The sequence below is a fragment of the Emydura macquarii genome, unplaced genomic scaffold (assembly GCF_026122565.2).
Source record: "Emydura macquarii macquarii isolate MOO-44397 ecotype Brisbane River unplaced genomic scaffold, CSIRO-AGI_Emac_v2 contig_2994, whole genome shotgun sequence".
Lineage (NCBI taxonomy): Eukaryota > Metazoa > Chordata > Testudines > Chelidae > Emydura > Emydura macquarii.
In genome coordinates this window covers 4,270,986-4,296,316 of record NW_027133131.1, presented here as the reverse complement: position 1 = coordinate 4,296,316, position 25,331 = coordinate 4,270,986, and the positions used below count along the sequence as shown (strand labels likewise).

The 25,331-nt window shown below is 45.6% G+C and overlaps 1 protein-coding gene and 1 long non-coding RNA gene across 2 annotated transcripts; both read left to right on the top strand.

Moving 5' to 3' along the window:
* Positions 1–1,154: 1,154 nt before the first annotated feature.
* On the top strand, positions 1,155–10,940 carry LOC137140933 (uncharacterized). The gene is made up of 2 exons (XR_010916511.1): positions 1,155–1,269; positions 10,746–10,940. It is a non-coding gene; the product is annotated as an uncharacterized lncRNA (long non-coding RNA).
* A 2,172-nt stretch (positions 10,941–13,112) lies between these two features.
* On the top strand, positions 13,113–23,607 carry LOC137141097 (keratin, type II cytoskeletal 4-like). The gene is made up of 9 exons (XM_067529947.1): positions 13,113–14,318; positions 15,173–15,387; positions 17,384–17,444; positions 18,861–18,956; positions 19,798–19,962; positions 20,559–20,684; positions 21,928–22,148; positions 22,856–22,890; positions 23,008–23,607. Exons 1-9 carry the CDS (start codon positions 13,833–13,835, stop codon positions 23,265–23,267), a joined length of 1,665 nt encoding a protein of 554 aa, XP_067386048.1. The 5' UTR covers positions 13,113–13,832; the 3' UTR covers positions 23,268–23,607.
* Positions 23,608–25,331: the final 1,724 nt, after the last annotated feature.

The window sequence follows — 25,331 nt, the reverse complement described above, 5'->3', positions numbered from 1 at the left end:
GACAATGATACAGAATTTGCGTGTCATGCTTATCTGGCTTTTGGACTGGAAATAACTAAGATTGGACAATCTCGCAAGTTTTCCAGCATTTCCTAGTGCTGACCAGTCCAGAAACATACTCCCCTTGTGGCCTTTTGGCGCTCTGGTATCTCCAGCACCAGGTGGAAGTGGAATATGCAGAGACACAAACTTAACAGCAACAAAAAAAAAAGTGAAACCAACCTTTTGGACCGCAGTGTGACTTCTCTGGTTTGGTGCGGTTCCAGATGATCTCACCTTGATTTCTTGGTATAAATTTGAGATGGGCCTAAATTGGATCACACAGATTTTCTGAAGGGAGGCTGAGTTTCAAACTCTGGAGCTGGAAACGAATGTGAATTTTGGATTAAATTCACCCCAGGTCCTTAACATGGGACTGAAACAAGGCCTGAATGGTGTGGAGTCCACTGGTCCTGCGAGGAGTTTAATCTTTGTCAATGGGGCAACTTCTGCTCATTTACACCAGTGTAAATATGGAGATGCTCTGATTATTTCAGTGGAGCTATTCTGGATTTACACAAGTTATCGGAGCAGAATTTGGCCCTGGCTCTAGAATATGTTGAACTAGGATGCAAATTCAGACACCCACCATCCCTTTAATTTTGGTTTGAAATCTTGCCCTAAATTTAGATCCGTATTTTTGCAGCTTAGCCCCATTTCTGGGCTAGTGGCTTGATTCCACCGTTCCCTCGCATCTTGAGTTGTCACTGATGCTTGTGCAAAGAGAGCAGAGCTGGTTAGAATTTTTTTCATCTAAAAGATTTTCGGCAAACCTTTTTTCATAAAAATCAAAAGGTTTTGAATATCAGGCAGGTAAGACTAAATTGCGTTTGGGGTTGAAAAACTCCCTCGAAGCAGCATTTTGATAATAGCAAAGTGTCCTGTTTTGACACTTTTGGCACAGAGCTCTTTTTTTTTTTATCTTGCAACGATATTGCAGAAAAAAATTCATTGAGGTAATTCTATTCTATAGATTAAGAAGTTTTAAAAGGCTAAATTCAGAACAAAATGTCTTTGATTGGACAGAAATGAAATGTTTGGATCAGCCTGCGAAACAAAATTCACTTCGGTTATTTCAAAACTTTTTACTCTGGTCTATTTCAGAGTGGGGAAAAAAATTAAAATTTACCATGAACTGGAAAATCCAGTTCCTGCCCAGCTGTGAGAGTGTAAAACGCTGCCATGCTGAATGGACAGAGCAGTACGACATGGAATATACAGAAGATCAGAGTAAGGACTTGTCTAAGTGCAGCAGTAATTCACACTATGGGGGGAACACATGATTTCTAAAGCACACTAACATGTTGTGCATGAATGGGTCCATGTAGCACTTGTGCATTAGTGGTGGGGAACTTTTAGTGTGCAATGTGCTTTAACGTAATGCGGTTTGAAACAGTTCTATGTTGAAGTGCAATAGGGAATCTTTCGTGTGCATCGGGAGACTCCGCATGGATTAATCCATGCGCAACGTTTGGGTGAGTTCTAGAAATCGCACCACCGTTGTGTAGGTCACTGCTCTTCGTAGATGAGCCCCCGACCGGAGTGGTCACTTCTGGTCTTCAAAGCTACGAATAAACGATGCCGCAAAATGCAAAGCAGAAGTGATACAAGTCTTAAATCTTCTAGAGGAACAGAGATGCTAATTTCCTGTAGTAGGAAAATACTTGACGTATAGGGAAGTTAATATTAATGTATCATCAGGCAAAGGTGTATAATCTTTTATTATTATTTATTAAGTATTTATAGAGGGCCATGAGTGACCGAAGTTCCCAGGGGGAAGGTGTTGCCTGTAAGCTACATATTAACAAAGTAGTTTTTTGTATTGAGAACAATCTTCATTGCAAGCCTAGGGGTTCCTTTGTTCTCTGGAGCCACAACAGTGACTGGCCTAGGTGTGTCTGCAATCTTCCTCAATAGTCTTCTTTGATCACTGTTTAGGATCCACCTTTGTTTCTGCCTCATGGCTCTTAACTCTTGTTCCAACCCTGCAATTTGCCAGTTGGGTAAATTGCGGCTTTGTGGCTCCTGTCTTGATGGGAGAGTATTTTACTTCTCATCGAAAAGAGCTCCCTGATTTCTCCCCTTTGTGACGGGAGCCTTGCAGGGTTTCGTGAGCGAACTGGGCAGTCCTTGTTTACTCGAACCCATTTTATATTCGAGGTATTATGCTAATGTGTGAGCACCCACCGAATGGTCATAAACTAGGTAGGGACTTTCAAAGGAACCTAACTATGGTAACTCTGAGATTCAGGTGCCTAAATTCTTTGAAAAGCCGGGTGTTAATTGTCACGACAGTACTCCCCACCTGCCAAGATGCTTAGCCCTTGCCCCAGAGGCCAACAAATCTATCGTTTTATTCTGTGTTTGCACAGTGGCTCGTCTCGTTTTACAGGTGAGGAAAATGAGGCACAGAGCAATGATGTGACTTGCCCAAAGTCTGTCGGGGATGGTAGACAAAACCAGATCTCTTGACTCTCAAGTCTGAGCCTTCACCACAGCTGTGTCCTTCCTGTGCTTAAAAGACACGCAGTGTCTGGAGTTAAAACATACTAGCTATTAAAACATGCTTTTGTGGTGTATTGAAAACTGAGTTTAAAATGGTGAGCTGTCACTTTAAATTTCAGGGGGTTTTCCTGGTCCTGCTTGCAGGCCGGGGGCTTTGTAGGGAAGCCTGTAATCTGGCCCTAGCAGCAACAGTCAGTTTAGAGCCAGCCAGTCTCGAGTAAGGTGTGGTGAGTTGTACCACTCGCTCTGTTTTATCTCTGTCTCTGGGTTCTTGGGGTGGTGTCTGAATTCTAAGAAGTGTTGCATTGTAGCCTTCCAGCCAGAGTAATTTATGTTGGTAATTAACTTCTCTAGGTGTATGACTTGAAACATCATAGCTTTCGAAAGATCCTGTCCGAAATCTTAAATTCTGCCCTAAATCTAGAACCCACCCTTTCCAAAGGGGTTCTCAATTTGGCCCAAGTGGGTTCTCCATCTGCCCCTTTCTAGGTTTTTAGATCATGCCCACCACAGTGGTAGCTGAGGGCTTACTGGATTCTCCTGCCCAGGGAGGAAAAACAATGTCTATTGAGCTAATTTATAATCCAGTGTTGAAAGAGGCACGTTACGTAATTACCAAGGGGATATAGAAGAGCATCACTGAAGAATTCAGTTCCCACAGAAGTCTGACAAACAATTTCATAATGCCTAGAAGGCTTCTTTAAGTCCTGCAGAGAGTCCACCCTGAGGGGGAGGGCTAGATCCACAAAGGGGTCTTTGATCACCATTGCAATGCCTAACTTGGAGGCGTTCTGCAGCCTGTGGAATCAACCACCATGAGTTAGATGCCTGGGCTCCCTATACGATGCATGGGGAGATTTAGGTGCTCCAGAATAGGATTCACAAAAGCCAGCCAGCTGTGTGGAGGAGTGGCCTGAGCTAGCCAATAGGAAATGTTGAGGCAAGAGTGGGCCTAAATCGGGGCTGGAGGGAGACGTGTATCTCCACGTGGGATTCACAGCCATGAATCTTCTCCTGGAATTAGAGATCTAAGCTCTTTCTTCCCCTCAAACCCCCTCCTCCCCCAAAATGAGGGCCCCTGCCTCCTCAATTTCTAGCCTATCTGTTTCGGGCTCTCGGCCAAGAAGTGGGTGACTTAGGTTCACGTTTCCCCTCTGCTGAACCACTGGACTAGGAGATATTTTGGCATGGGTCTGTCTCTCCTGTTGAAGCTATTCCACTTTGTATGAGTAACTCAATAGTCTTTGGGCCACAGAACAAATGAGAATGACTCTGTCCCCCCCCCAGCATTTAGGGCACTCAGCTGGGACGTAGGAGATCCTGCTTCAAGACCCTGCTCCACTAAAGAGAGAGGCCGGGATCCTCAGCAGGTGTCAATGGACAAAGTTCCATTGAAATCAGTGGAGATGTGCTGATTTGACACCGAGGATCTGTCCAAAAGGGCGTGATTCTCTGCTCCCCTGGGTGCTTGTTTACACCAGAGCAGCGTTCTCTCATTTCGATCTCGAAGTGTTTTACTCCTCCGTTACGCTGGTGTAAAGGGCAATACAAGTCGCAGGGCGGTGGAGATTCAGGCTTGATGGGTTGAATCTTGCAATCTGTACTCCTGTGAGTAATCTATGCACTAGCATGTAGATCTCGTTGAGCCCTGTGATGCTTTCTGTGTTAGACCCTTTTCTGTGAATGTAAGGGTTGCGGTAGGTCTGATGCAAAGTCAAAATTTTCCACTGGAAATTTCAAAGAAAGCGAAATGCTTATTTTTTTTTTTTTTACCTAAATTTTCCACAGAGGGAGAACCTCCCGTTTCTGTGACCAGCTCCATCTTTTTTCCCTGCTCTCTGTGCTGGAGAACGGCTGTCCCTGAATACACATCTGATGACAACCCATCAAGGGCTGAGCCAGGCAGCGCCCCGTGAGTCAGCCGAGTGCTCTGTTGTCTTCCATTGATGCACTTTCTAGTGTGAGAACCTTGCAGCCTTTAGTGTACGTGCCAACGGATGTGTAATGAGAATGAGCAAGAGGCGAGGATACAACATCCACATACAGCAAAAGGAAGTACCAACAGACTCCCAGTCTAGTGGTCAGGTCGTGTTATAAGAAGGATGGGGTGGAAGAGGACAGTTCTTTATGCCTCCCCCAGCTTGCTACATGCTGGGTGGGAAACAGTTTTCCCATTCTGTGAAAATTTGTGAGCTGTCAAATAGTCCCACCCTGGATGAAAAGTCAAAATCTCAAAACTTTTTTTAAAACTGAACAATTGAAAAAATGTCCAGTTTGGGTAAAATAGACACATTTCATTACTACTGTGCTCATTTTAAATTTACTTAAAAAAAATCCCCATATTAGCGTTACATTTTGAAACCAAAAGTCATTTTGAACCAGGAAAACTGGCATTTTTCATTTAGGAAACGTCAAAATGACACTTTTTTTCCCCAGTACTTTGTCAGGTTGAAATGTTAATCAAGACTGACCTTTTTTTCCTGTGACAAATTCCAGTTTTGACAAATCAGTATTTTCTGGCCAACAAAAAAAAAATCATCGAAAAATTCCCACCCAGCCTTCGTGCTGGGTCTTCATCCTGTTTGCTGTTGTACATCCTTCCAAGAGGGGCGAAACTAAAGGTGACAGTTGGAGGAGACTTAGTGACTCTCTGAACCTCAGTTAAGCTTTGTGGTGGACACGGCCAATGTTCCTGAAATAATTGCTGGCTTGGAGAGAATGGTTTGACAATAGTTGGATAAACTGAGACCCTTTCCACAGACTAATAAGAACAAACGTTGACTCCATCACTTGATGCACAGCTGTTCCCCAGGACCCTCCCCAAATAGCAACCCCCAATGTGCTCTGATACCAGGGACTGGCTTTCTATAACAGAAGGGTGTGTCAGGCAGTCCCCAGTACCAGGTCATCTCTGGGACCGGTGCCAGTCCATGAGCTGGTCATTGAGAAACACTGGACTAGATGACCTCCTGAGGTTCCTTCCATTCCCAATCTTCTATGATTCGAATGACTTCTGCACGGTGCTGGCCATAACTAATACACTGTGAAGGTTAACTGTGTTTCCACCTGAGTATTCTGCAGGAAATGAAGGGTTAAATGCCACTCAGATGCATTTGAACCAGGAGGTTGTTTCAGGTTCCTGGGAAATGAGCGGGGAATTTCAGGCTGGAAGGGCTAGGAAGCACAGCCCCAGAGGATCGTGGAGTAGCATTGGCTGGCTTTTCCTCCATGGGCAGGAGAATCCAGTAAGCCCTCGCTGTAGTGGGCATGATCTAAAAACCTAGAAAGGGGCAGATGGAGAACCCACTTGGGCCAAATTGAGAACCCATTTGAAAAGGGTGGGTTCTAGATTTCGGACAGAATCTTTCAAAAGCTATTATGTTTCAAGTCATACACCTAGAGAAGTTAATTACCAACTCTGGCTGGACTTCATGGAGTTACTTCTGATTCCCCAGAGTATAATTCTATCCATTTTGGTGGAGTTACTCTTGATCTACACCAGCCCAACTCTATCCGCTTTGGTGGAGTCACTCCTGTTTTGAGACTTATTCAACTCTCTCCACTTTGGAGTTACATGCAAATGTGTCGGTCAGGAATGAGTGGAGAAGCGGGTCCCTGCGGCAGCTCCAAACAGCACCCACACTGCGGTATCTTCCACGTGCTCAGTCAGATTTGTCGGCATGGTAATCTCCTTTCCAGTGGCAATGGTAGAACAGCAGCTTGGGAGAAGTTTTGGATGTAACAGGTGAGAATAGTCCCAATATTCTGGTACGATCAGAGGGATGCCCGACAGCAAGGCACAAGCCTATTGACACGGGAGCTGTGCAGCCTGCGTTCAGGTAGGGTGGGTGTGCTAATAATCACCTTGCTCTAATGAGATCACCTGCAACAGCCAGGAGCTCTTGCACTGCAGATCTGCATAAAGCATCATGTGAACCAAGCCAGCGTGAGCCCTGGGTCTGTAATGCTGCAGTGGGACAGGAGAAGAGTTAGGGATGTTTTGCTGTTCGTGTAAGGAATTGCTCAGTCTTGTCAGTAATGTTTTGACGAGGCCCAATCAGCTCCACCAACAACTTCCCTTGAAGTTCAGGGATCGCTTGGTGTGAGCAGAAAACGAAGTGAGGACCTCAACATTTTGGCCCTGTGACTTCACTGAGCCGCTAAAGGCACTTAGGCATGAAATCAATGGGAGTTGGGTGCCTACGCTCTTCTGGAAAGCCCACTAGTCATCTAGCTGCACCTTTTCGGGTCCTAAATACCTTTAACCATCTCACCTTTGCCATCCTGGGGGGAAGTGGGGTCCAGATTGAAACAGGAACGGCGTCGAATGTGGACATTCCAAGGAGCCGGAAGGCAACCGACTCCGCTAGAATAGCTTGACTTGTAAGGGCCTGATCCGAAGCCCCGAGCAAGCCTCATAGAAACGAATTAAACGAATAACAGCCCTTTGCAGATCACAGAAGTCTCTACAGCCACAAAGAGCTCTTCTGTCGGCAGTGGGCTGCGTTTAAAAACAACTTGCATTCGATCAGCTATTTCCCTCTTTCCAGGAGCTGTTTTTCCCCCTTCTGTTGGCTCACTTAAGCCTGATCCAGCAAAGCGCTGAAGTATGTGCTTAATCTGAAGCATATGATTCCCACTCCCCCCACTTACTCCCGTGCTTTAAACTAAGCTTGCTAAGTGCTTTGCTGGAAATTCATGCCTGTGTGGCGTAAGACCCATAAACCACGGAAATCTTGATTCTGAAGGGTCAGAACTGCAGGTAGCATAAATGATCATAGCGCCATCAGTTTTTTGCAGTGGCTAAATATCTGCTCTTAAAGCCTCAAATGGGATTTAATTCTTGCATGGGTGATGATCTGGCTATTGGTTACAGGAATGAATTTCAGTCCTGTAGAGGCTTTTCAAGTGACTCGACATGTCACTCCGTGTTTGCAAAGTGCTTTGCACCTTGTGTGTGCTGCTCCAATCTTAACATCATAATGATAATCCCTGATGATAGGGAGGAGCTGCTGTAATTTGAACTCTCATTCCAGCCCGCAATGAGAGAGGTCTGAGGGATTAGGTAGATGGAATGAGTTTGCAGGCAATTAAGCGGAAGCCACATTGTTCCCTGAGGTTTTTCAACACTACGCCCTGTTGATGTCAATGGGCAGCTCTGCTCAGAGGGTGGTGGTGTGTTACCACCCCTTGGCTCAAGAGCTTATTTGTGTCTGGGTTTGTCGTGACAGTCCCACCAGAGGCCTGTTAATGGTGGTGCCCCTGGTCTCCTTGGGGGATGGGTGGTCTTTTTGTCCTGCATCTGGTGGGTGATGTTGCTTGGCACTGAGTGACAGACGAAGGCAGAGAGTAATATGGAGGGCAAAAAGTTCCCAAGATATTGCTCCAAATGGGGCAATCTGTATGGGTTGCTATGCACAGCTAGCTAAGAAAACACAGGGTCTATCTACACTGCAATCAGAGGTGTAGACGCACCTTAGCTAGCTCAAATAACAGCTGTGATGCCCCAGCAGCCTGGACTTCAGCATGAACTAGTTAGCTGAGTATGTACCCAGGGTCCCTGGTGGGGTTGCTGGTGCAACTCGGTTGCTGTGGGTACCTGAACTAGCTGGATCCAAACTAGCTATGTGCGGTATGAATACACCACTGACTGCAGTGTGTACATGTGTGAGTGTGCCACTTGTTTATTCAGTTTTAAAATGACAGAGGCCTAGCCAAAGGCTCTAGGCACCCTAGGATAATTAATTATATAATGGATACGATTAAATTAAACCTCAGCAACATTAAAATCAACGGTCCCACAGGAACTCAGCCAGCCAGCCACCTACCTCCTGCATCTGGGAAGCATACCCTAGCCCTTTCCAGAAACAGGTGCCTTTTGCAATGTATCCGGGAAGTAATTAAACCTTGGCTTCTACACACTCGGTTCCGGGGTCTAGGAGCTTTCTCATAAAAAAGGAGGGTGCAACTGGCAGAATATTCTATCATGATGGTGTCTTTTTCCTATCAGAGAATATGGTGTGTATATATATATATTCAGGGATTGGCCAAAATACAGCTGATGGGGAACAAATTGAACATCCAAGAGGGAAAGAGGGGAGGTCAGCAGAAAAACATGGAGAGGTCAATAGAGAGGCTGGGGAGGTGGGGGGAGCAATAGGAGAAGGAGGAAAAAACACAAGAGGAAAATCAAGGGGACAGGTAGGGAGCATCCATCTGTGACTCACCAGTCATCTTATGTCCAGAAAACAGCTACAAAAAGCCATGTTCCCCCAACTTTCCTATCCTATTTCTTTTCCTCCTGGTGTCTGTCTGTTTTGCCCGAGGCTGGACCAGCTGGGTCAGAATTCAACCACTAAAGTAGCCCCTTTAACCCCTTTAAAAAGAATTGCTTGTCAGAACAAGAGGCTAGCCAATATCCATTCTCTTTGAGAAATGGGGCTTAGCTATGTTTTATGAAGCTGGTTATCCATAATCACTAGATTGCACTTTGAAAATGCTTTAGGTTTTCTCTTGGATCCTTTTTTCTTCCGTGTCTCCTAATCAATGCATTTCAGAACGTTGGCATGAATTTTCTAGTGTGTTTGCCATGGCACAGAGCAGACTGCGGTCTCTGTATTTGAAATCCCAAACCAAGATGAACTCTTTAACATTGTGCAATGGCAGGAACATGTTTACCTAGCATAAGTGAGCTCAGGGAGTCAATTGAAATTAACGCAACATTGCAAAGGGGTGGGCGAAGCTAAAGAAACATTTCTACTAGTCTGCTTTACATCTGTTGCCAACTGATTTCGCTGTTCTTGAATTGAGCATTTGCCTTTTAAAACATCTTGCACCTACCCATCATTATGCCATATTATTATCCCCTTTTATGTCTCCTCTTGAACAGTGTGACACTGAAGCCCCTAGAAGTCAATGGCAAAATTCCCACTGATTTAAATGGCTCCTTAACCAAAAAGTCCTGCCCTATATTCTCAAAAGCGACGAGTGATAATTTTTTGGGTGCCCAGCCTGTGACACCATAAAGAGACCTGAAAGCTCTGAGCACACGCCCCCAGAAAAGCAAGCCTTCGATATGTGTTGCAATTTGAACCTTGCAAAGGGCTAGCGAAAACTAGGCTCCTGATCTTCTTTAGGATCGCCAATGATTTTCCTTGCCCTTCTCATTCTGCCCTGCTCTTATGAGAGGTGCTGCCGGGTGAGGCAGCCTGTCAATTTATGTAACTTCACGTTTCACTACCACAAGCCAACAGGGCCCTCCCTTGTATCCCAGGGGCCGGGGACTCCGTAGCATGCTGGCTCTGGTCATGGTAAAGAAGCCAGCCTGGTGCCACCCAACAAGAATCAAACAGGCTGATTTGGTTTTTTAGCAGGTTCGTCAGTTCTGTGAGAGGGAAGAGAGGCCAGCCCCCATCTCCCTCCCATCCGTGAAGAGCCGAGTTCAGCCCTTATACGTACATTTCATGGCCCATTGTGCGGGAAGTACGTGGAGAAGCCCTGCAAGGAACCCGTGTGAGCTACGGAAGTGGGAAGTCCAGGTTCCCTAGCATAGAAAAGGATTCCTGGGGCTGGCCAAGGCAGCTACAGAGGGTTATGGATAGTGGGTGAAATTCAGCCCTGTGCAGAGAGCCAGGAAAAGATTCTCTTAAACTTTCAAACTAGTGGTGCATAGAACTTGCACTTATCATTCTGCACAGTGTTAATTTCACCCACTAGGCAAATTCATGGACCAGTCCCCTTGGGTAGAAGGTGCTACGGCCTGAAGGCTGCATTTGCAGTGCAGAGAATGCCTTTCCTCCCGATCTGTGTCATCCTGGGGCGATTCCTCCATCCCTAGAGATTCCCTTCATAGGTTTATTTACTCAGACCATACAGAGAGTCCAGGAGTTAACTTGATGCAGAAAGAGCTGGGGAGAAACAAGTGGGATTTGAAAAACGGTTCACTAAAAGCTTACCCACAAACCTTAAAAGAAGTGAGAATATTACAGAATACACTGAATAAACTCTGGTTTTATTGTCTCAGTTTAGCAACAGCCTGGTGCTGGGGACAAGGTGTGTATTTTGTGCAAGGGAGTTAGATGAGGATCTTGCGTTTGGGTGACTAAGAACACCTGTAATAGGTGCTAATTAAAATATAAATTAAAAGTTGAATGAAGCAATTAGATTTTATTGCTTTGTTTTTTTTTTCCCATCTCTTCCAGTGGAAGAGTCTGCACATGACTAGTGCAGAAGAACCAGAGTCGGGTGAACTCACCTTTACAAGGATGGAGGGGGAAAAAAAACCATGGCTCAGTTTCTAAAATGGCAAGGAAAGCAGCTGTTCCGAAAATGGGTTTTCTTTTTCCCCTAGAAAATTTTGCCCTTGTCATTGAAAAACTGAAAATTTCAGACTAAAACCTGAAAGTGTTTTTTTTTTTTTTTTTTTTTTTTTTTTTAAATGAAGAGTCAAAATTTGCTACCTAAAATCAACACTGTCCATGACAAGGTCTGTTAAACGAAATGCCAGTTTTCTATCAGAAGAACAGTTTAGACAGAATTTTTTCCACCAGCCCTATCAGGGATAACGACATGTATCTTTTAAATCCATAGATCTGAAAAGCATGTCACAAAGGCAGGTGGTGATTTTACAGCTAGGGAAACTGAGGTACAGAGTAAGAAAGCAACTTGCCCAGAGTTCCACACACAGCCAGTGGCAGCTTTGGGAACAAAAACCCAGGTCTTGGTCCTATGCTCAGGCCCACTGAGCCGGGGGCGGAGGGAGGGGAGGGGACGGGAGGGGAGACGGGCAATTGCCCAGGGACCTGATTTTTAAAAGGAGCCTGGGCTGTGGGTGGCAGGGTGATGGCTTCCTCTCGGGGAGGCTAGCTCTCCATCCCGCCTCTTCCGCCCGTGACTCCTGCCCACAGTCCAGCCCCACTCTGCCCCACCCTGGGCCTGCTCATTGCCATGTCCCTTCCCATCAGCCCACCTCCCTGCAGGTGCATGGCCCCCCCACCCGTTCACCCCCTCCAGCTGTTGCTCACCGCCTGGGGGGAATGGGGAGTGTGGAAGAGAGGAGGAAAACTGAGCAGTGGGGGGGTGAGGGCAGAGGGATGCGGCGGTGAGCGGGTTGAGTGGGGAGGGAGCAGGGTCTGGGGTGGAGTGGGGGGGCAGGCCCTGGGGCAGAGGGGGTGGGGTGGAACTCTTCTGCTCTGGGGTCTGGAATTCCAGTCGGCGGGCCTGCCTATCCCGCATTTCAGACCTTTATGGAGATGGAGAGTGAGCACAGGGAACAGGCAAAATCTCTTAGCGCCAGAACCACCAGGCTGGATTCCCCGATCACACAATTTTACACGAGTGGCTAGTGGTCTAGGGGGTAGTGTATTGGACTGAGACTCAGGAGACCTGGCTTCTAGTCTTGCTCGGGTCGTGGACCTTCTGGGTGACCTAGAGCAAATCTTATGACCTGTTGGTGGCTTACTTTTCCCATGTGTGAAATGGGGATGATGATATTGACCTCCTCTGTGAAGCATGTCGACACCTACTGATGCGAAGCGCTAGGGGTTGTTTATATTTGTATTCCCTCCGCCTGCACCTAAGGGCTTGTCTACACAGCAAGCTACTGCGTGGTAAGCTGGTGTGCTGTAGATTCACACCCGAGTTTGCTGCGCAGTGACGTGACATGCAGACACACTCTAAGATCAGGGCTCCATTTTGCCCAGGCACTTTGCAAACTGTCCCTGCTCTGAAGATCAAAATAGCCAAAATACAGGAGGGGAAGAAGCAGCTTAAGGTCGTGCAGCAGGTCTGTGGCAGCGTGCCCCATCCACTAGACCACGCTGGCCTTCTAAGAAAAGGAGGGTCCACATTCCTCTCCCTCCAGACATATAGGGGATATTTTGGGCTGGGCTTTTAAGACACGAGGCTGTGTCACGAAGCAGTCTTCCGTTCAGGTTTCAGCGTGCGCGGTGAAGTGCAATAAAGGTGTGTAATACGAGCCGGTGTGACCACCGCAACGCTGCCGTGCTCCTCTGCCTTCAACTGTTTTCTTGCCGAGGTCAAAGCTCCTGGGCTGGGTTCGTTCCCCAGACATTCGTGATTTTACATCAAAAGGCCGCCTGACCTGTTGAAAGCTGGGAAAAGAGACCGGCAACCTGTTGATGGGGTGTGATGTAAAGGGCAGATGGGGCACTGGACGGGGTGGATCAATGCTCCAAGGTGGGTCAGAGAATCCTCTTTCTAGATGCCTGACTGATAGGTTTTGCTCACATGCTCAGGTGCATATTGATACACTGATGTGGCGTTAGGAAGGCAGTTTCCCCCAAGTCAGGTTGGCAGGGATGTTGGGGTTTTTCACCTTCCTCTGCAGTATGGGGCGTAGCTTGGTGGCTAGAATCATGAGTGCCTATCTCACCTAATCAATTCCCTGCCATTGCAGGGATCTTGGACGGTGGAGGCACCTTGGTCTCTCCTGTTCTCTGCTCGCCATATAATGAATGACCTTGTCTTTCCTAGCTGGCATGCAGAGGCTGAAATGGGGAAGCTGGAGTGCAGACACTTAACATTTGATTAGAAAGGTTGGTAATGAAAATCCTCATATCTCTGCAAACCTATGTAGGTTCTCCAGCTAGCATGCATCAGAGCCATCTTTCATCTGCCTTTTTGTTTCTCAGTCTTTTATCTTTTTTTTGGCTAAGAAAACCCACAACCTCTTTTCACTGATATAATTCAGCCCTTCAGCCCTGGATTAAGAAACTGATTTTGGAGAATCCAAGCCATTCTTTTTTTTTCCCCCAAGAAGAAAGTTGACTTCTGGGGCAATCCTGGGGTGTGTGTTCTGTGGAAGTCAGGGTATTATTCTGCATTCACTGAAACAACACTTGCCAACAGGCTTAAAAAAGTGAGTGAGCTGGGTATAGGAAGGGTCTCCCCCTCGGGCAAATGCCATGTCATCGAAATAAGACTCAAGATAATCTGTTCTGGGTTGACGCAAGGAAAACACAATTAATTAGAAGGTCAATAGGAAAACCCAAAGCTAAAACAACACTGCAGGTTATTTTAACGCCTTTGGGGTGTGTTTCAGGGAAGGTCAGTTTTTTGGCGAAGAGGAGAGGGTGCCAAGATCACCTAAGCCCAGGAGAGCAATCAAAACAACATGTCTCCACTCCCTTGTTACTTAGCCGGCTCCCTGAACAGATAAAAAGGAGGATTTTTTGCATTGTTTTTAAAGGAACTCAATTCCTTGCGCTCTGGGACTCTCCTCTGGTAGCTGCCTCTCCTAGGTCTCCTGTCTGGTCTCTTCTGCTGCTATGTCTCGTCAGTCTTGCGGTCAAAGCCTTGGAGGCGGCAGCAGGGGTTTCAGCTCCAGCTCGGTTAGTTTTGGGGGTGGGAACAAAGCCAGCTGCAGCACGGCGTCGCGTGGAGGATGTGCCGGCTCAGCCGGGCGGCCTGTAGGCTTCGGCAGTAGAAGCCTCTATAACGTGGGAGGAAATAAAAGGATTTCCGTTGGTGGCTTCGGTGGCGCTTCTGGAGGCTTTGGCGGTGGGGCTGGGAGGGGGTTCGGTGGTGGGCTCGGTGGCTGCTTTGGAGGTGGGGCTGGGGGAGGATTCGCTGGTGGACTGGGTGGCCCTGGATTTCCTGTTTGCCCACCTGGCGGCATCCAAGAAGTGACCATCAACCAGAGCCTCCTGACTCCTCTCAACCTGGAGATCGACCCGGAGATCCAGAACGTGCGGAGAGGGGAGAGGGAGCAGATGAAGACCCTGAACAACAAATTTGCCTCCTTCATTGACAAGGTGAGCGAGGGGGGAGGGAGAATTAAATTTCATGCCAGTTTGCTGTGGGGGAGGGGAGAGAGGTGCTCTATTTCTCCTAGAGATGGCCTGCAAGATCAGCACAGCCCCCTCACCCTGTCCAGGGACTGTACAAAAACTTTGCAAAAGAGCCCCTTCTCCTAAAGAGCTCACTTCCTAAATCCGTGCTTCTCAACCTATTTGCCATTGTGGGCCACACCTGCAGCTCTCTGTGTTAAGTGGGCTGCCTCCACACTATATATATACACCACCCGTATGGCCCTGAGGATGTCACATGGGCCGCAGCTGTGTGCTGATTGGACCACAAGCAGCCTGTGGGTTGAGAACCGCTGCTCTAAATAGACGAGACAAACAGAGTGGGAGGGGAAATGACTTGCTCAAGGTCACACGCATGGTTATTGGTAAACTAGGGAATAGAACCTATGGCTCAGATCCCTGCTCTAGCTACTGGACCATTAGCACCAGTTACCAAGGCAACAAATATGACCTATTCCCTGCTAAACATCATCTCCCATCTGAACAACGCCATGCATTTATGTAGCTAACCCAACTGACATGGAGTCTTCTAATCCATGGGTGTGTCTTTGATGAGAAAGGTCCGATTTCTTTTGCCCATGACTGAGAATTTTATTGGGAGGAAAAAATCCCCCCGCGTGCTGTGTGAGAGGCATTTTCTTCCTGTTTATTCAGGAGGATTCTGGAGCAGTGTTACCGAGTCACTGTTCTCAGGATGGGCATATATAGGGCAAAAGGTTAAACTCCCTAAAACTGATCAACAAACAAAAAAAGGATGAAAATTTTGACTAATTTTTTTCAACCACTCTTTTGGCTTTCAGGTCCGATTTCTAGAACAGCAGAATCAAGTTCTTGAGACCAAATGGAAACTCTTACAGGAACAGGGCCAAGGACCCATTAAAAAGGACCTTGACCAATTCTTTGAGGCTTATATCAGTGGCTTGAGAAAGCAGCTAGATGGCCTGTTAAATGAGAGGAGACAGCTGGACACAGAATTGAAGAACTTCCAAGATCTGGTAGAGGATTTCAAGAAGAAGTAAGGAAATAATAACCAAGTATAATCATTGCAGTCATGTCATAGTCAGAAAGCTGGGAAGCCAACTCTAAATTTGCCAAAGTTCCGATTGTTGGGATCTGGGGTTTTGGTCTGAGTCCATTTCTAATCATTAGAGTTGGTGGAAATTTTCTGAAATATAATGGTTCGATTAATTTTGATCACAGATTTTGACTGCTCAAAAAAGTCAAAATTTGAAATATTGATGAACTTTTTACTGAAATTTCAAAGTTTGACCCCCCAAATGGACAAAATATTAAGAGAAATGTAATCACGTGTTTTAACCAGTTGTAGAGATAATTTAAAAAAAAACAAACAAACCATCAAATTTGAAATATTGGTAAATATCTATTAAAATTTCAAATGGGGAGAAAAGAAATTGAAAATGTCATTCTGTCTTTCAATTTCAAAATTTGGAAATTTGCCATCAGAATTTTGACAAGGCAGGATAAAATTTTCATGAAAATTGTCTCAACCCATTTTTCACGGGTCACTAATAATAACGTTATGTGAATTATGGTTCTGGTTGAAAGAAAATAATCTTCTGGTAGAGATTTATTATGGTTAACCTTTCCTTAATTAGGAATGGATTATTAAGATTTAATTGTATTATATCAGTGGACAGATCCTACTCTAACATGCTCTTGGGTAATTTGAAATCAGTCAGGTTTTACTTTTTGTGTCAAGGCAGAAATGGAAGAAAATGGATTTCTCTGTGGGCGGGACTTGGTGAAACCAATTTGCCCAGATGGAGATTTAACAAAATCCCCTGCTATAGGATGTGAATAATGTGGGATGGATTCCCATTGAAATATAAAGGCAGAAAATGATCAGTTTGGCTGATGAGATCCACGATTCATGTACCAGAGCTATGAGAAACCCAGAAACGTTCCTAGGGTATAAAGTCATGGGTTCACAGTAGTCAACAAAATCATTTGATCATAGAACCTGTTACCTCCGCGCGCACACGTCCCTCACACAAGCACATGCAGAGTGAGAAGTTTTCATTTCTACAGACCCACCATATTGGAGGTTTTTAAGGATGGGGTTAGATCAGTGATCCCCAGACTTTTAATGGGGGCACCCCATTGCCCCTGTCCATGCATCTTTCCCCCTCCCAGGAGCCTGGGCTGGGACTGAGGCTGGGGCGGGGCCAGGAGCACACCTGGGGCTGTGGCTGGGGGTGGGGCCATAGTCATAGCAGAGCTGGGTTGGCTTGCACATCCTCCCCACCCTGGCCATGGCCCACCGTGCCCCCCTGAAGTTCCCGCTACATGTGATCCACAGTTTGGGGACCTCTGGGTTAGACAAACATTTGCCAGAGATGGTTTAAATTCCTTAATCCTGCCTCAGCACGGGGGGATGGACTAGACGACCTCTTGAGGTCCCTTCCAGCCCTACATTTCTATTATATCGTTACATCCCTCTTGCATGTAGACAGCCCTTTCGAGCATTTTGTGCAGCTTTGTTTTAAAGTATACAATTTACTAAGCCATTTTAGGGGTCGCCTAGATGACCTAATAGGTTTTGCACCGCTCCGTCTCAGAGAGATTCAATACTTGAGTGCGGTTATGTCATGAAAACAAGCTGGGCCATCAGATGTAGTGTGGAAGTACCACTTTGTGTGCCTAATTTTGCAAACACTTGCTGTATAAGGTGAAGTTTGCTACTCGGAGTAGCCCCATTGAAGTGAATGGCGTTACTCATGGAGGTCGCACTATACTCGGTAGCATTTGCATCTTCAGACTCTTTTGCAGACACCTGGGTGTTTTAGGAAAGGGCATTCAAAATGGCAGCAATCATGGTTTCATTTGGGAAGGCAAATGCTGCTTGTCCATAAATCCTCAAATCTGGTGGTGATCAGCAAAAATCTAAGTGGTCCAACCCATTTCCATTAGCTTCTTTGTCCTGGTGCCGATGACTTAGATAAGAATAAAAATAAGCAACCAGACCCTGTTTCCCTCTTTACACTCAACAGGTATGAAGAGGAAATAAACAAGAGGACAATTGCTGAGAATGACTTTGTGCTACTGAAAAAGGTGAGCTAGCCACGTAAAAACCCACAGGAAGCTTTAAATGACTTTAAATGAGAGGCATACAGTTACTGCTGAAGACCTCTTCAGAGTACAATGGGGTCACTTGCATCCAGTCTGCAGAGGGTCTGTCTTCTCCTATGATCGAGGAGCCGTTACACCCTTGTTACCCATATTGTGTATCTTCTGGTCCTTATCAGTTTCCTTTTTTCGGTACATGCTTCTTATCTTAGGTTATTTTCAAGATTCCTTGTTCCATTGCCTATCCTGTGCTTAGTATATTGCTAAAATAGCTCCTCCAACAATTTTCAAAATCAGCTACGAGTTACTGCTCAGTAAAATTCCACTCTCTAAAGTTAGCTTCATCTTAATGGTGCAGCACCATGGGAATGTTGCTCCCCACCAAGCTTTGAAATCTTTCCTGGCCTGTCTTGAGTCTCAAAAGAGCATTCAGGTCAAGCTGAAATAATAGCACACTAGATTAGGCAAATGTTGTTAGGCACAAGTGTTTCTGCTACTGAAGGTGAATGCACAAACTGTGGAGACAAACACACAATTTACACAAATGCATGTCTCTCTTTCTCACACATGATTAGCCTTAATTCGATAGGTGTTTCACTCTATTATTATTTATTTATATTGCAATAGAACCTTGGACCTCTAGTCCTGGCTAGGCCCTTATTGTGCTAGGTGCTGTACCAATACAAGACAAAAAGACAGTCCCTGCCTCAAACAGTTTATAATCTAAGTATAGCACACCAAAAGGGTTGGATACAGAAAGACCGATAGGGAGCACAAGAAAATACTGAGATGATACTGTATGAGTACTCAGTGAAATACCCTTCCTTGATATCCAAATCAGCTTGTCTCAACCCTAGGTTTACTGTAGGCAGACTAACATCAGAGAGAGTTTTTTGGAAGCAATAGAAATAAAGGTGGTTACAAGTTTTTTGTGTTTGTTTTTTTTTTTTGATCCACATTTTTTCGACCACAAATGCAGTTTTTGTCAAAATCGAAAAGTTTAGAGAAATGTGTCTATTTTGAGGAAATTTCATCTTGAACCACAAATTAAATGAAGTGTTTTGAGGCTGTCCAAATGTCCCATTTTGATACTTTTGAAATGGAGCATTTCACTTCATTTAAAAAGTATTTTTAAAAGTTAAGGAAGATCAAAATCAGAAGGCAATGTGTCCCTTTTATTGAAACAAAACATTTCGATTGACCCAAAGTTAGTTTTATTTCCCCCCCAAATTGAGCTGTGCAGGAAATTCCCAATTTTTCTGGTTTTGTTCCATTTTGGAACAGGGGGAAGAAAATACAAGAATCATGGAATTTGCTACAAAACAGAAAATTTACTTCCTTTCCAGCTTTAGATACCTGATTTTTATTAGCCTGTTATACTATTGCCAATCTTTTCTTTAGGATCTGGATGCTGCCTATATGAATAAGGTGGAGCTGCAAGGGAAATTCGACTCCCTGACAGATGAGATCAACTTCCTGAGATGTCTGTATGAGGCGGTAAGAAGCCTTGCTATTCTCTTGGTCAGCCGGGGAATACAGCCTTGGGAAGCTAATTCTAGGCAACGGGACGGTGCCAGTAGATAGCAGGGAGTTAGAAATTTGCACTTTTTGTGGATGAATATTCCTCTTTAAAATACAGCCCCATCAACACGTATGATAGGCTTTGGTCTTAGCAGCCTCTCTCTAATTTAAACTGCAGCAGTGTGAGGGTCTAAATAGATCCTTCATGTTTAAGGCCAGAAGGAAGCATTGTGAAGATCTAGTCTGACCGCCTGTATAATACAAGCAAGAAAATCTCACTCAGCAATTTCTGCATCAAGCCCCTAACTTCTTTGTAAGCAAGAGTATCTCTAATAGAAAGACATCCAGTCTTGATTTAAAGACTTAATGTGATGGAGATGCCATCCCTAGGCATTGGTTAATCATCCTCACAGCTGTTAAAAATCTGCACCATCTCTCTAGCCTGAATGTGTCTAGTTTCAACTTCCAGCCATGCTTTTTGCTGCCATGTTAAAGAACCATCTACTATCAGAAATCTCTTCCCTGTGAAGATAGTTGTAACTGAGATCAAGTCACCTCTTAAACCTCTCTTGGATAAACTACATTGACTACTCACTCGGGAGGACCCACCTGTGATTCATATAAAGGAGTCTGATTTTTTTTCAGGAAGTGCTTCTGAAATCAGGCCTCTTGAAGGAGTCTCAGTCTAGGCACTTCTGAAAATTTAGGCCAACCTCTCTAGAGAGGAAGGGCCTGGAATGGAGAAGGGCTGAGAAAGAGAGGAACATGTACTACAAGAAATACGGGGGGCTAAAACCCATGTTTATGGCACTTGCAGGAACTGTCTCAGATGCAGCAGACAGTTTCCGACACCTCCGTGGTCCTGTCTTTGGACAACAACCGAAACCTAGACCTGGACGGCATCATCCGGGACGTCAAAGCACAGTATGAGGAGATTGCTCAGAGGAGCCGAGTGGAGGCGGAGTCTTCGTACCAGTGCAAGGTGAGTCCTCCAGCACATAGGGGCTGATCATGCCCCACACAGGAGCTTTTCTCTTGACTTCGGTGGATGAGCTTGGATGCAAAACGTCACTGGGCAAATATAAAGCCAGTGCTGTCCTTAGCTGAGTAGCTACTGCCATCCGCACGTAAGATGCTCTGTCTTCTCACACCCAGCTTCTCCTAGAATCATAGAAGATTAGGTTTGGAAGGGACCTCAGGAAGTATCTAGTCCAACCCCCTGCTCAAAACAGGACCAACCCCTATTAAATCATCCCAGCCAGGCCTTAAAGACCTCCAAAGGATGGAGATTCCACCACCTTGACCAAGGCAAAGATGCCGTAACTTCCTGAGATGACTGAGGAGGTCTAAGTTGTGGTGGGGCTGCTGTTTGTGTGTGGGGAGGGGGCTCCTTAGGGTTATTTGCTCTCCCTTCTTTACTCATCTAACCACCTACTTGCAATACTCGTGGATGCCTCTGAACAATGTCCTCTTTGGGAGATAACTCATTGGCTGATGATGAGGGGTTGTTGTAAAGGGTATATTCTATACATTAGTCTTTGTCTGACACCACCTGGTTATGTTGTTTCTGAACACCAGTATGAAGAGCTGCAGGTGGCAGCTGGGAAACATGGAGACAATCTGCGAGACACCAAGAACGAGATCTCCGAGTTTAACCGCATGATCCAGAGGCTACGGGCCGAAATAGAGAATGTGAAGAAACAGGTACGGCTTTTTCACGCACACGAGTGTGAACCTGGGATAATTTCCTTTAGCGTTTCACTGCAGGCAATTATATTTTGTTAGAAATGGACCTGGTGAAGAAATTTCTATTGTAATGATTTTCTGATAGCAAATATGTATGGGCTCCCCCCCCCCCATCTCCTATGCATCTGCTCCCCACAGGAGCAAGCGGCGGGTGGGAGAGTCTCTTAGGGGACTGGGTGAGGTCTGGGGGCAGGGTAGGAGTGGAGTGTGGGCGGGGCCTTGGGGGAGGAGGCAGCGTGTGGGCGGGGCCTTAAGCTGCAGCCAGCCTCCCCAAATGCAAGAGGCGCACGCTGCCTTTGCAAATACCCTTTTCACAAAATTTCAATTGTCTGCTGGGAGAATCAAAAGGCAGCTCCCCCAGCTTCTTGCCTGGAAAGCTCTTGTTAATTTCACTTCCTGCCTGTAGAAAACAAATTTGACTGGAGCCGTCTTCCAAAATGAATTTTTTTCTGCATCTCTCTCCCTGTGAACAATTTCACACTTTTAGCTTTTTGTCCCAATTCGGGATTTTTATTACAAAAATGCAACACTTTTTGGTGGGAAGGAATTTCCATCTTTCAGCCAGCTCTGTCCATGTCAGGCAGCACTTTGGCTAAAGGAAAGCATTGAGGTCTGCCTGTCAGCTGTTGGTGAGTCTAAAAGACAAGTGCTGATGAGTATTTAACATAATTTCCACCACAATACCCTTTGTTCTTCTAGTCTTGTCTAGTCAAGTTGCCTTTCTTGAGTGGTGATTACAGTGTTGTCAATTCTTGTGATTTTTTTATCACACATCACATGGTATTTGGTGCTTTTTTAAAGCCCCAGTTCCTGGAATCATGTGATGACGTGAGATTTTCAGCTTGCATTTAAAAAAAAAGACTCATGATTGCAGAGATGAAGCTTGAACCCTACAGTCTCCAAACCAGAAGGCCAATAACTTGAGAGTTGAACCACGATTGCAAATGAAAACTGTTGTGGTGATCTCACTACTGTTGCAAAATCTGGGTTCATATAAACTCAGGGAGGCCTGATTCTCCCTTCTGCAGTCGTTTACACCAGTGCACGCACAGAGTGTAAACCACTATCATACCAGAATGGCAGCATTTCACGCCCGCTTGGCTCCACTGTCGATGTACGCCGCAAGGCAACAGAGGATCAGGCCTGGATTTGTCTGTGCTACTCTAAGCAGACTCAGTCAGTGGCTTGCCTTGCCTTGCAGTGTGAAAAGCTGCAGGCCTCCATTGCTGAAGCCGAGGAGCGTGGAGAGCTGGCCCTCAAGGATGCCCGAGCAAAACTGGCCGAGCTGGAGGAAGCCCTGCAGAAGGCCAAGGCAGACTTGACGCGCCAGCTGCGGGACTACCAGGAGCTGATGAACCTCAAGCTGGCGCTGGATATCGAGATCGCCACCTACAGGAAGCTGCTGGAAGGAGAAGAGAGCAGGTGGGTGCAATATGCCGAGGACCAGATTTTAGGTTCTTCTGAAATCAGTGGGGAAACTTAGCGCATGTCATACCCGACCTTTCAAAACAATGCCCCTAACGCTCTGCCAATTAAGAAGACAGTCTTAACAATATTTGGTAAAATAAATAATTATACTTAAGAGAATACAGATCAGTGTCTGATTGCACTGCCTGGATCCGTCAACAATTTTTCCAGGGAACCCTCTTCCAGAAAACGTTTCAGTTTTTACAAAGCTGCATTTGTCAATGGAAGTGTGCTGATTCTTGAGAATTTTTTGATGGGAAAAAGTTGAAATGTTTCCTTTTGAGGCATCATTTGGACTAGTTTCATTCTGACTTCTATATGATAGGAAAATATTAATTTTAACATTACATTTAGCTACTATTGAGTAGCATGTGTACATAATACATATATTGTCGTTTACTATTTTAATGCCGTATAAAGTCAAAATGACACTATAATGAATAAGTTTGAAATTTTTCTTTCATGGCAAACTTTCAAATTTCAGCTTTTCGTACTGAACCGGTACACCTTTTTACTCAAAAAATGTCAGTCTGCAGAATGGAAATTCCAGTTCCTGACCAGAAACTGACCCTGGTCTTCAGTAGATGCAATATCACTGATTGCAGGGTTCTAGCAGCAGAACGGCTGTGCTGGATGTGTAACCCCCTTTCTTTCCCTTGCAGGATGTCTGGAGACTGCCAAAGTGCTGTGAGCGTCTGTAAGTAGCTTGCATGTTCAGCTGGTTCAGATAGAAGCGGTGTCAGGTTGTGGATTGCACTCTCCAACTCCTGGGCTTGCGTTTGGAATAACCACCTGCCTTTGTTTTCCTCTGCAGCCGTGGTGAGTGGCAGCATCGCCTCTGGAGGTGGACTTGGAGGTGGGATTTGCCTTGGAGGAGGAGGCGGCGGCGGTGGAATTGGTTTCAATTCTGGAAGTGGAAGAGGGGGAGGATACATCTCTGGAGGAAGATACAGTGCAGCAGGGGGAGGATTCTGCTCCGTAGATGGGGGGTCCGGGTCAGGAGGAGGTTCCAGCATCACTGTGAAAAAACCCATCACTTCCACATTGGTGAAATCTACAAGTAGGCGTCTCTAGATGTTCATGCCCTCTTACCTTCTAATGGCTGCAGCTCAGCCCCTCCACCAAACCCTGACATCCAAAAGAGAATTGAACTGTGTCCCAATGGTCACGACTCAATAACCTGCTATGTATTTCCTCAAAGAGACCAATTGTCGTGGTGACAATGGTCACCAACCAGTTGTCATGGTAGTGACACCTACTGTCCCTCTAGGTTTTAAGCCAGGTACCATAATCGACTTAAAACCACACCACGAAATAAACTATGTCTGATAAAGGCCATCAATATTGGGAACTTGCCATTTTGAATGCCCAACATGAAATACTTTTAAGGATTTTCAGAAAGTAGAGAGGGACCCAGTCATTTTGCCCACTACAGAACTGCATTGACCTCGGGAGTCCAAGACCTTTGACCAGTGCTCCCCAAGATTTCATAGCAATTCAGGATGGAGAGAGAGAGAGAATGGAAAAAAAAAAAAAAAAAATCCCACTAGTCAATAGAAATAACATTTCACCTGGGACAAAATTGCTTTGTTTTAATTTAACTTTTTGGTTAGGCAGAATGGAATGACCCAATGTTTTTCTTATGGTTGAAAACGTTGTTTTGAATGAAAAAGGTTTGCTCGCCAAACAATGGCAACAACCTCCATACTCTCGTGGGGAAAGAGAAAATCCTTGGGCGTTCTAGTAACTGCAAGCGGTCAGGACTTTGGGATAGCATCTCATCTAATGGTGGCACCTCGATGTTCAGTTACCATGGTGATGAGCATGGTACAAATACAGCAGATAAATAAATCCCTATCCTAAGAGGGATCCCCAGATAGATGGTTTTCATTCGTATCTAATCTAATCTATACCGATTGAGAGCTGTATAAGTAAGGGCCTACAAATTTGGCCTGGCTGATGAAAACAAAATACAGGCTCTGGGATCTTCTGACATGTGAAATCGGTCACAGCTGGGGGTATAACAACTCAGCCCTGGTCCTCAGCAACGGAGGTGGTGTTTGAGGTTCTGGGAAAGGAAGGGGCAGGAGTCTAATCAGTGAAGGGAGAGTCATTGGTGCAAGCCATTCACATGTGGGGGCAGGAGAAGATACATAAGGGCTTCAGAAAAGGCAACCAGCTAGTTCGGTGAGCACCGTGGGTAGGATTGATTCCTTTCTGGAGCATCGTTGGAGCCAGGACTGTTCCTGAGGCATTGGTACAACTGAGAGCGGTTTGAATGTATAACGATTCCTTCTGGCCTTACAATATATGGGGTGGATGTAAACTGAAGCCAGCGGAGCTCTGGCAATTGATACCAGCTGAGGCCTGAGTCCCCTCTGAAGCTACGGATGGGTCACGCAACAGAAGATTCAGTGAACTTCAGAGTTGGAGGAAGGCACCTGCCTGACATTACTTGCAAGGGTCAATCTCTCGGTTTGTTCTCAAAACAGGTGGCAGCAGCGCAAGTATCTCCATGCTGATGAAGCACTGTGCCTCTTGCCTGACTCATAGAAACCACCCTGACTCTTTTCCCCTCATCAATTTGATGTTCAGCTGCTCTGCTGAGACGGCTAAATGCATGGCTCACCTTGGCGGCTTGCCCACTGGAAGTTTGCGGTAGCGGTGAAATACACAGTTCCCTGAGGGAATTACTCCCACTCAGCTGGGCAGTCAAACAAATGCAGCGTTTCTTTAAATTTGTCAGTTCGCTTATTCTGCTTTGTTTGATTGTCTCATGCAGGACAATGGAAACAGCAAAAATGTGACCAGGCCTTGGTGAAGTTTTCCATGCGGCGCAACCAACCACGTTTGGACTTTCACTTTAAAAGATTGATTGTAGATTAAAATAAAACAACCTTCCCCTCCCCCCATAAGAAAAGGAGTGAGAGCACGGTGTGTGTCTCTCTTTTAATACATCAGTCATAGATTCCAAGTCCAGAAGGGACCACTGTGATCATCCAATCTGATCTCCTGTATAACACAGGCCATAGCGTTTCCCTGAATTTATTCCTGTATGACCTAGAGCATATCTTTCTGAAAAACAGCCAACCTTGATTTAAACATTTCTATGACGGATGATCCACCATAACCTTTGGT

What these genes read in the sequence shown, in the direction of transcription:
- LOC137141097 (XM_067529947.1), top strand. Translation starts at nt 13,833, where the DNA reads ATGTCTCGTCAGTCTTGCGGTCAAAGCCTTGGAGGCGGCAGCAGGGGT. An exon ending in GTAGAGGATTTCAAGAAGAA is followed by an intron (nt 15,388 to 17,383) that starts GTAAGGAAATAA and finishes TACACTCAACAG; the next exon opens with GTATGAAGAGGAAATAAACA. An exon ending in ACTTTGTGCTACTGAAAAAG is followed by an intron (nt 17,445 to 18,860) that starts GTGAGCTAGCCA and finishes TCTTTTCTTTAG; the next exon opens with GATCTGGATGCTGCCTATAT.